This window comes from Spea bombifrons, chromosome 5, assembly GCF_027358695.1.
Source record: "Spea bombifrons isolate aSpeBom1 chromosome 5, aSpeBom1.2.pri, whole genome shotgun sequence".
Taxonomy (NCBI): domain Eukaryota; kingdom Metazoa; phylum Chordata; class Amphibia; order Anura; family Pelobatidae; genus Spea; species Spea bombifrons.
In genome coordinates, this window is record NC_071091.1 from 3,143,355 (window position 1) to 3,154,446 (window position 11,092).

At 46.2% G+C, this 11,092-nt stretch overlaps 1 protein-coding gene across 1 annotated transcript; it reads right to left on the bottom strand.

Moving 5' to 3' along the window:
* Positions 1-4,860: 4,860 nt before the first annotated feature.
* LOC128496871 (acrosin-like) lies at positions 4,861-9,002 on the bottom strand. The gene is made up of 6 exons (XM_053466690.1): positions 8,924-9,002; positions 8,474-8,672; positions 7,916-8,184; positions 7,153-7,298; positions 6,432-6,639; positions 4,861-4,985 (listed from the first exon to the last, which is right to left on the bottom strand). The coding sequence occupies exons 1-6, from the start codon at positions 9,000-9,002 to the stop codon at positions 4,861-4,863; spliced, it is 1,026 nt and encodes a 341-aa protein (XP_053322665.1).
* Between the last annotated feature and the right edge of the window lie 2,090 nt (positions 9,003-11,092).

An 11,092-nucleotide genomic window follows, 5' to 3' on the forward strand; every position in this document is an offset into this window, starting at 1 on the left:
CACTAGTGGTGGTAGAGGCGGGGGTGGTGGTGGTGGTGGTTTTCCCTACAAAGGAATGAGATCGCTTTGGTTTGGGACCCCTCTGAGTCTTGCTGCTAATTTGGCTCTGCTTGGTACCTTGCATGCTGCTGGTGGATGGGGAAGATGCTGCTTGGGGCAAAAGGCACTTCTTTTTAGTCACTGGGCTGGTACTACTTGTGCTACCCTTTAACTTTGAACGTGCTTCTGGTGCTTTAGGCTTTCCGTAAAAAACCATAGAGCTTGTGGGCCTAGCCGCACTACTACTGCCTGCTTTTGGTGCCTTTCCTTTACTTGATGATCCTTCAAGCAATGCTTCCCCAAATGATAAGCGAGAGCTTGGCCTACTTGGCCGACTAGACTGACGCAAAGGCTGCATCTTAGAGCTGGTGGTGGTGCTGGTGGTGGTGCTGGTGGTGGTGGTGGTGGTGGTGGTAGATGGAGCTTGTCCCTCCTTAGTCCCAAAAGGAGGATCCATTTCAAATTTTGTGTTGTGTGTGTAGTGTAGTGTAGTGTAGTGTAGTGTAGTGTAGTGTTTAAAAAACTATAAAAAAAAAATAAAAAAATAAAAATAAAAAAAAGGAAAAACGAATTAAAGACAAAAAAATTAGAGGAAGTTCTCTTCAGTGCTACTGCTTAAAAAGTAAAACTATGCACTACTGCACTGTGCTGTGTGCAATCTGCCAAAATCCTAAAGTTATTTAAATTATTAACTCAAGATTAACTATTTAATAACTAGCAGTATTTTATTTTTAATTTGAATTTACACGGGCCTAAGAGCTTAGCCTACCACTATGCTAGCCTAAAGCTATATTTCCTTACTATAAGTCTACCTCTAGGCAGACGCTCTCAAACCCACTAAGCTAAAGTGAGGTTAAATCAGATTCAGTATATGATTTATTAATTAATATTAAGTTATATAATATTAATAGATTAGAACTAATTTACTTATATATTATGTATTATAGATAGAAGAATATAGATTATGAATTAGAATTTAGAATTAGAATTACTTATATTATAGATTATGAATTAGAATATTATTATTTATAATATATTATAGATTAAGATTAAAGAAGATTAGAATTATTTTAGTACTACAGCTAGTAGCTTGAAGCTTTGCTTAGTACAGCTCGTCACAGTCAATTTTTCTTGAAAAGAATTAGAAATAAAATAAAATGTCACAGCAAAACAGTTATCTTCACTGCTTGCTGCACTCACTAGCCCAACAAGTTCACTTCACTGATGGACTGAGGTGAGCAAAACACTAAGGGTACTTTTAATAAAATTGAAATAAAATGTAAAATAAATGAGAAAATCTTTGCAAAACAGTTAACGTCACTGCTTGCTGATCAAAAAAAAACACAGCACTTATGCGGCTGCACTCACTAGCCCAACAAGTTCACTTCACTGATGGACTGAGGTGAGCAAAACAAATGAAATAAAATGAAAGATTAATTAAGAAAAATTGACTTGGTCTCTTACTGTTGCTAAAACAAAGCACAAACTATAGAGCTGCAGCACCAGTACTAATAAGATTAGCTGAACTATACGCTAGTAGTAATTAATTAATATTATTACTTTTATTTATAGCTAATTTAATTAACTATTAAGATAAGAAAGAATTAGAGAATTATTGATATTACTGATTTTAGATTAGACACTAGTAGATGTTCTGAATGTCTACAGTACACTCTACACTAGTATACTATTACTAACTATAACTGACAAATATATATATAATTTTATAATGAATTCAATTATTAATTATATTAATTAATATTACTGATTTTAAATTAGACACTAGTAGATGAATGTCTACAGTACACTCTACACTAGTATACTATAGTATATATATATATATGACTGACAAATATATATATATATATAATATTATAATGAACTATTAAATTATAGATTCTATTAAATTGTAATTTATAAATTCTATTTAATTTATTTAAGCAGGACAGGCAATAGGCACTAGTGCCAGCCCAGGGCAAGGGCACCCCAGTGCCACTGAGGCACTGGGTGCACTGTCAACTCAACAGCACTTACACTAAAGTTGATGACAAATTAATTTTAAAAAAATTAAATTAATCAAATTATTATTATTAAATATATTAATTAAGTAGCACTGAAGTGAGGATGAAGTACACAGTGAGAAATGGCAGGCTAAGGCTTACCAGTCTCACACAGAACAGAACAATCTCTCTCTGTAACGCTCGGATGCAGCACAGCAGTGTTGCCAAAGCAGTCACAGCGAAAAATGAATGGATCTCTCAGGCAAGCTCTGGTCTTATAAAGGCGCCTTCAGAATTCAAAAAACAGCAGCACAGGCATTGGACGAGACCCTTAGCGTTACGTCACAAGAGTGAGCTGATTGGACAGACGAGGATCAGCTCACTCCTGTTTGAAATTTTGGCGGTTGCGCGGCAAAAACGAAGACGATCACGAAGAATCTTCGATTCTTCGTGATTGTGAGTCTTCGTCTTCGCCTACGGTTTGCCGGCACTGTATTCTGTTCTACGTTCCTTCGGAACGAACAAAAAAACGGCCTCTTCGTGCTCGTTTTCATGTTCGCCCGAAGACGAATGCACAAGTCTAGTAATTAGCTTCCGATCATAGTCTAGTCATATCCCACGCATGCTTACATTCCCTTGCTTGTAAGGTAAGGAAGGTAGAGGAAGTGGTGAGTACATAATGTATTTTTTTTGGGGGGGGTGTAGGGGCCCCAGTGCGTTGCTTTGCCCAGGGCATAAAATGCTGTTAAGACAGCCCTGGGTATTTTACACATGGAGTCCAAAGAAGAACTAATACTTTGCATGCTTTCCAGGATAAAAAGTATTTGGAAAGACTCGGATAAAATACGTTTGCCCACTAAGTGGCGCCGGAGTAACATTTTCTGGACCCACCGGGTCCTTTTCTGTTGTTGATGTGGAACCCTGTGACCCCTATTATTATAGCACTGAGTGTAAAGTGTATTAACCATTTGTGTACACAGTACATGCCTCACCTCGCCTGCCATATGTAGCAGGATAACGAGCACTAAGCCGTGTAGAAGCAATGGGAACCTGGCCGCCAGGCTAGTAGCGTACCTAAAGGAGGGAGGTCCGCCCCGGGCGTCACTTATCAGGGGGGGCCGCAACGACCGCCTAACGTGGGCCTGGAACTCACTGCTGTGGCCCCCGCGCAGGGGCAGCAGGAACTTGTGCGGGGAAAGAGTTTCCCCAAACAGTGAATTAGGCTGCCGTCAGGCTGCATAGACGTCTGCGTGGCTCCAGTGATCAACAGTGAAATCTGCAAGGGAGGTAAAGGGGGTGCAGGAAAGTGAATGAATGAATGAATGAAGTGAGTAAGTGTTTAAGGGCAAAAATGGGACAGGCAGGTTGCTTCACAGGCAGCGGTGGCACGGGGAGGCTGTTCTATTGGCAGCTATGGCACAGCCAGGCTGTTTTAGGGGCAACGGTGGCACAGACAGGCTGTTTAAAGGGGCAGCGGTGGCACAGTGGGGTTGTTTTATGGGCAGCTGTGGCACGGGGAGGCTGTTTTAGGGGCAGAGGCGTACCACTGCGTTACTGTCAATGTCTGGCTCGGTATATTGTAATGGGAGTTATGCTGTACCATATCTTTTCAGTTAATGTTATTTATTTTCTATATATTTATATATTTATATTTATAGATTTTCTATCCCGCGCATGTTTAATACACTCACTGCATTACTCTCTACCACTTCTGCTGGGAGGCAGTCCCACCTATATTCCACGCTCTCTCTTGCATCAACTCTTCTGTGATAGATCGGATGTTTTGGAAGCTGGGACCAGGAGCTGAACCCAGAATTTCCAAACTTTTTGCAGCTTGGGAAACCCTTGAATGTTTTTGGCAAAAGCCTTAGCGATGCGTAAGGATCTCAGGGGCTCAGCGACGGAGTCGCCCGGATTTATTTTAGTGAAAGACCTGAACTCATTATTCTAAGCGCGTGCCGGCGGCGAGCGATCGGCAACAGCGCCAATGTTTAAAGCCAACGAGCCGGTGGGCATTGATTGCTAAACACATATAGAGACTTCAATGCCTTTACAGTAGGGGCACCTATATATAAATGGCGCGTCGCTGCTCACCGTCACCGGGTGGCAATCCGTGCAAAGTTTGTTTATCCCTCTAAATACAAAATGTCACCTCTTCTCTCCAATGTACAAAAATCTTTGTTTAAATTTAACCGACCTCTGAACCCCCGCAGAGAAACCGGATCTTTCTCTTTCTTTCTAAGCTCTGCCGGCCCGTTTGCTTCTCTAAAATTTATAAAACCCAATTTATGTTCGGAATTCTAGAACGGAACCGAGAAGGCGCTGAGACAATCGATTTGTCTTCTGATGTAAACCTCCCCATCTCACCTCTGCCATCAGCCAATGAAGTACACCTGTCGGCCAAGCTGGTGCCGTGCCCTTTAACCCCTGATGGCGAACCTACGGACTTCCTCTTCCGTCAACCCCTGCGATGCTGCGTAGAGAAGGTAGGATAGATGGGGAAGGGACCGGGGAGATTAGGACAGGGCTTAACAAATTTGTTTTAAATCTAGGAGCCAGCTAAAAAAGTTAGTAGCCAGGATTTTTTTTGCCCTGCACATTGTACTCGCACACCCCAGATATGCGCTCGCTCCAAGTAGCAGAAACATTTCTGCCGGCAGCTGACAAATACTTAGGCGCCAGGACAAAATTCTCAGTCGCCATGGCGACCTGGCGCCATGGTATTTGTCGAGCCCTGGATTAGTAGACGAAGACGAACACGTGTTGCGTGTCTTCGTCTACGTGTTCGTTTTCATGTTCGCCCAAAAACGAATGCACAAGTCTACGAGTTACGGCCCCCGAAGCCATTTGTGTAATTAGCGGACTTTAAATGCCCGCGTTCAGCCTCTTTACTCTGCGTGTACTCAACACCTTCTACCCTCAGAAACGTGTGAATGCCCATAGAATCTGCAGCACCGGAAAAAGTCACTTATTCCCTGGATTTACCATTTCTGGTTTGTTTTTTGATACCATTTGCCCCCCCATGAATGACCAAACTGACCACAGAGGAATTGCCCTAACCCCTAACTTATCATTTATTTAAGAGCTGTTATAACAGCTTTTTTAACAACCAACTTAACAACTAACTTAACAACTAACTTAGCAACTAACTTAGCAACTAACTTAGCAACTAACTTAACGTCTATCTTAATAGCTATTCCAATAGCTTTCTAAGAACAGTCTCTGTCTGTAACAGTCTGATTGCAGTCTCTTATCGAGCTGATTGTTCTGTAGCAGCCATGAGAATCTTCTGCAAAGCTTTTTTGGTCGGCCGCCCGTTAGATGTCATGGTTATGAACATCTGTTTCAGTTTGTCGATGGTGTTTGGTGGCGCGGCCGTCTTTGCAGGACGTGCGGGCTCCGTCTCACGCGCACGTTTCTCACGCTGCATTGGAATCGCACGCTGCGCCGGCCGCGTCCGCGGTCTCCGTTGCGCAGGCTGCGTGCCAGGTGTCCTCTGCGCAGGCATTGTCCATGTCGCCCGTTGCGCCGGCCGCGTCCGCGGTTTCCGTTGCGCAGGCTGCGTGCCAGGTGTCCTCTGCGCAGGCATTGTCCATGTCGCCCATTGCGCCGGCCGCGTCCGCGGTTTCCGTTGCGCAGGCTGCGTGCCAGGTGTCCTCTGCGCAGGCATTGTCCATGTCGCCCGTTGCGCCGGCCGCGTCCGCGGTCTCCGTTGCGCAGGCTGCGTGCCAGGTGTCCTCTGCGCAGGCATTGTCCATGTCGCCCGTTGCGCCGGCCGCGTCCGCGGTCTCCGTTGCGCAGGCTGCGTGCCAGGTGTCCTCTGCGCAGGCATTGTCCATGTCGCCCGTTGCGCCGGCCGCGTCCGCGGTTTCCGTTGCGCAGGCTGCGTGCCAGGTGTCCTCTGCGCAGGCATTGTCCATGTCGCCCGTTGCGCCGGCCGCGTCCGCGGTTTCCGTTGCGCAGGCTGCGTGCCAGGTGTCCTCTGCGCAGGCATTGTCCATGTCGCCCGTTGCGCCGGCCGCGTCCGCGGTTTCCGTTGCGCAGGCTGCGTGCCAGGTGTCCTCTGCGCAGGCATTGTCCATGTCGCCCGTTGCGCCGGCCGCGTCCGCGGTTTCCGTTGCGCAGGCTGCGTGCCAGGTGTTCTCTGCGCAGGCATTGTCCATGTCGCCCGTTGCGCCGGCCGCGTCCGCGGTTTCCGTTGCGCAGGCTGCGTGCCAGGTGTCCAGGTGCCAGGTGTCCATGCCGCCTGTTGCGCAGGCTGTGTCTGCCGTGCCGGTCGCACGGTTGTTGTCTGAGGTGGAGGTCGCGTGGTCGCTGGCCGTGTTGGTTTTGGCCGCAGTGGAGGATATAGAGATGACAGCCGGAACGGTGGTCTTGTAGGTTTGCTTGTACCACTCAAGCTTGGGGTCCCAGCGGCTTCATTCAGCGCAGGAGATGGGGTTCCCATTGTTTTGAGGATCCACTCACGGTAGTATTGAGTGTTGGAATACACTCCTGGCTTTTTTGATTTGCCGCATCCCTCACCCCAGCTTGTCACTCCGATGACGTTATACGTGGAGCTGTCCGGGTCCCTGCACATAAATGGCCCTCCGCTGTCTCCCTACAGGAGTAAAGTATAGAGGAAGGTTAATTCTCCTTGGTTTGTAACAAACTGCAGCCTCAGCTGCGCATCCCCAGTAAAAGCTCTGCGGTTTATTCACTAAAGAGCGAGTTGCCCGAGGTGTGGATATAATGACCGTTCTGTGACACTGTGGCCTGAATCCCAGAAAAATCCCCAGAAGATGACATGGTGGCCCAGATTGTCTCTTTTTATCCATTTTTTTCTATTATATCCGAAAAATCCACAAATATTTGTATCCAGTCGGTGTAAGCGCGCTCCGACATCCCAGGGTATGGTCATAAACCTCCTGGGATCTCTTTGTCGGAGTCATGTGACTGGTTTAACCCGTCTTTGTACCAAGACATATAGCCTTCCTCGTCTTGGTGCCACAAACAGTTTCTACTATTGTCTTAGCGGCGCATGTTCACGGGGAGAAGATGTGCGCAAAATACCATCTCCAACAGACAGAATTGGTTTTAGAAACCGCACTTAAATAGAGATTTGTTTTCTTACCTGGCAGCTATCGATGCCTCCCTCCTCGTAGCCGGCACAGAGATTGTAGTCGTGGACTTCTCCGTTATACCACGCGGAGCCGTTGCACCTCTCCAGAGGAATCTGGTTTACTTTGGCCTCTTGGAGGATGTCGGCCGTTTGGACGGCTGTCGAGACATCAAAGATGAAATTAATTAATATCACCGGACGCACAGACGCCAGCGATGGATAGGAGAAGAGACTTAAATAAACTAATCATGGAGTCCATGTAATAGTGATGTGTGTGCGGCTGAGTGTGGCGAGTGTGACTGGGAGCAGTTAGTGGGGTGAGTTTTGGTGAGGTCGGTGTGTTTGGGTTTACATCCGTTTGGCTAGACGCGCAACGACCCCCTTACGAAAAACATATTCCCCGTTTATAACCCGAGAGGAGGATTCTCCCCTGTGGAAGACACAGAATTTCGGGACGTGGGAGAGAAGCAGTGACACAGTTTGGTCTCTGTGTCCTTTGCGGATACTGAAATATCAGACCATCTAGGGGTATGTAAAAGTTATTGCCCCTAATGTCAAACCCAATCATAGATTTATCAGAGGCAGACTTGGTTTTGGCCCAAATAAAGCTGAGTAATGCCGGTCCTTGCCGTCAGATTGAAGTAGTCGGCAGAGAAGGTTCCAAAGTCCCATTGCGGACATCCCGGAACACACCAGGAAAATGTCTGTGATGCATATCAGTCTGTAAGGGGTTAAACTACCATTCCCGGGGTGTCCGGGGGTCTAAGTTACTCACTTTTATCTTTAGTGACGCCCCAGCCGCTGATGTAGCAATGATCCATGGCGTGAATGTCCGTGGTGGCGCTCGGCAGGCAGGCCGGCTGCACGAAGTCGGTGAATCTCACGGGCTGGTTGAGTTTGATCAGCGCCACGTCGTTCCGCTCAGTCCGGGGATTGTAATGCTCGTGCTGAACGTACGAGTCGATGGATCTGATCTGGACGTCACTTCGCGATGGATCCGACAGTTGGAATCCTCCGAGTATAATTTGCCATTTGGAAACGACCCTGGATAATGAGAGACAGACGTTAGCGGACATGCGGCTTAGCGGGAATCCATCCATTATCAATCTTATCAGAAACACGTTGAGCTCTATTTATAAAGAGGAATCCCGGGGCAAAGATGTGAAATCGATTCACAAACAGGAGATGTAAAATTAACCAGGCAGAGCTTTACAATGTAACGCGTGATGGCTTTGTCAGGTTATAATAGTGAGGGTAAAGCGAATGGTAACATTTCTGCCCCTCACAATCCCATTATGCACAGCCAGCATTCTTACCCCTCCCCCATCCTTACCTCTTCATGGTCTTGAAGCAGTGAGCCGCTGTTAGGACCCACTGCTCATCGATTAAAGTCCCTCCGCAGGAGTGGCGATGTCCGGCCCCGGAAGGCACTTGGATGCTGACCAGCCATGGCCAAGCACCAGGCTGCGCATCAACTCCTCCAACGATCCTTGAGCTGCCATATTCTGACATAAGCGGGCGTCTGCCGCAGCCTGAAAGAGAGGGGCAAAAGGGGCAAAAATCAACAAACCGCGTCGGGCAGGAGACTGTTATGTAAGACAGCAACAATGTGTTTAATATATATAAAGACAGAAGAAAAACGGTTAAAACCAGTATGGGGCTCGGGGGAGTTACAGGGCGATTCTCCCGTCAGGTACCTGTCTGCACTACACACAATAAAAGGATGGTTTAGTGGCAGTGATGTAGCAGGGCGGTGGTGGATGGGAGTGATGGGTGTACTTACTGTTTGTGTCAGATGGATGCAGGGCGGTGAGGATCAGAATCATCAGAAGTTGGATGCGATTTATCTGTTTTGAAGCCATCGTTGCTCCTTCAACTTCTACACTGAACTACTGCCGGAATGTCAGGGCCCTTTACAGCCTCCATGACATCATCACCTATTGTGATGTCACCTGTGTATTGTGACATCACAAAGGCAGCAGCTGTTAGGAGCAAGAGGCTGTACACTACTGGAATACTAATACTACTACTACTACTAATAATAATAATAATATATATAATAGGTATTTAGTGTCATATTAAAGAATATACAGCCTGTGCGGGCCTATATCTGCTTTATTAACCTTTTAAGGGTGAAAGCTATTTTTTTCTTTTTTACCCATTAGGGTTGAATGGTTTTGAGCCGTTTGCGATGTGTTTTTCAGCCGGATCTTCCCCGTCTCCCATTTATTTTCCCCACAAATGTTATATTAGGTTTTTCAGGACATGCAGGGCTTCTGAAAGCGTCCATATAAAGATCATTTAGTAACAACCAATAAAATGAGAATCCTAAAATAAACACTATTACATCACACATGGAGGGATTAGTGAGGTCATTAGGTGACTCGGATGTTAATGATAATGTTATCTATTTGCGTGAAATAAACTCAAATACTGAATTAAATTCAAGACCGGATCCTGTCATTCAAATTAAAAAGGGTTAAAACCAGTATGGGGCTCGGGGGGTTACAGGGCGATTCTCCCGTCAGGCACCTGTCTGCACTACACACAATAAAAGGATGATTTAGTGGCAGCGATGTAGCAGGGCGGTGATGGATGGGAGTGATGGGTGTACTTACTGTTTGTGTCAGATGGATGCAGGGCGGTGAGGATCAGAATCATCAGAAGTTGGATGAGATTTATCTGTTTTGAAGCCATCGTTGCTCCTTCACTTCTACACTGAACTACTGCCGGAATGTCAGGGCCCTGTATAGCCTTCGTGACATCATCACCTATTGTGCATTGTGACATCACAAAGGCAGCAGGTGCAAGGAGCAGGAGGCTGTACACTACTGGAATACCTACAAAACTCAATTATTTATGGATACTTTCTGTAGGTATTCCAGTAATATACAGTTTCTGACTTTCATGCGCCTATTGCCTTTGTCCCATTTATTTACCCCACAGAAATGATGTCTTACGGTTTTTAAGTCATGCGGGGCTTTTGGAGCCATCCATGTAGTCATGTACACCAGGTCTTATCAATGCCGCCTTCATGGACTTTGTACAGGCAGAAGGACCAAGATTGCCCTGCATTATTGTTACTTACAAAAGTATCTGGATGTAGGAAGTCATATTTGTTACATTGTTATATTGCGTGATAAGTGTTACTGTATGTTGTAGCTTTTGGGGGGAGGGGCAGTTGGAGTCCATGACTTAGGCAAGTCCAAGTATCCTTCCCTTATCAGTAAAGAACGACACAGGACAATTTAATTTGGATTGAGAAGGCCACAGCTTTTATTAACATGAATTATGAAATAAGTTAACATAAGTGGATAAATAACCGTACACCATAAATGGAGGGAAAAGACTCTGGCAAACCTATCACTCACGGCCAAACCAGCCCTAAAACACATGTTCCTTTAACCCCCTAGCCGCCGATCACCAGCTCAGAGGGCCCACTGTACAAACCACTTAAGTACCAACACCTGCTGGATAGCCGTTGAAGTGACCCCATTACCAACGCAACCAAATATTAACCAGGCCCGAGTCCCCCCCCCTTTATTTATCCACCCCTTCACCGCCAGAACACAGCTGTGACAGGATCCCCCAAAAACCCCCACCAAGTAACAGGGCGGGCGGGCGGGCGCGTCTGACACAAATTCGGCAGTTTAGTGAGAGAAAGAGGCTGATCCACTAAGGTCTTGCCCATTTATACCCTTAGCAACACCAAAAAAAACCCAGTGACCTTTCATTCACCCCCTGCCATCCTGATTATCACCTGCTGCTTAAAGTTTAACCCTGCCTTGGTCAGGCTGTACTGCCCCAGTCATGCAGCCCTTTTAACTATTCGTCTTCAGGGCTTCCATGACTTAGGCAAGTCCAAGTATCCTTCCCTTATCAGTAAAGAACGACACAGGACAATTTAATTTGGATTGAGAAGGCCACAGCTTTTATTAACATGAATTATGAA

Coding starts and splice junctions, on each gene's coding strand:
- LOC128496871 (XM_053466690.1), bottom strand. CDS start 9,002: ATGGCTTCAAAACAGATAAATCGCATCCAACTTCTGATGATTCTGATC. Junction 7,299..7,915: donor GGGCGTCACTAAAGATAAAA/GTGAGTAACTTA, acceptor ATGTCTCGACAG/CCGTCCAAACGGCCGACATC. Junction 4,986..6,431: donor TGGGACCCCAAGCTTGAGTG/GTACAAGCAAAC, acceptor CCGGTGCTGCAG/ATTCTATGGGCATTCACACG.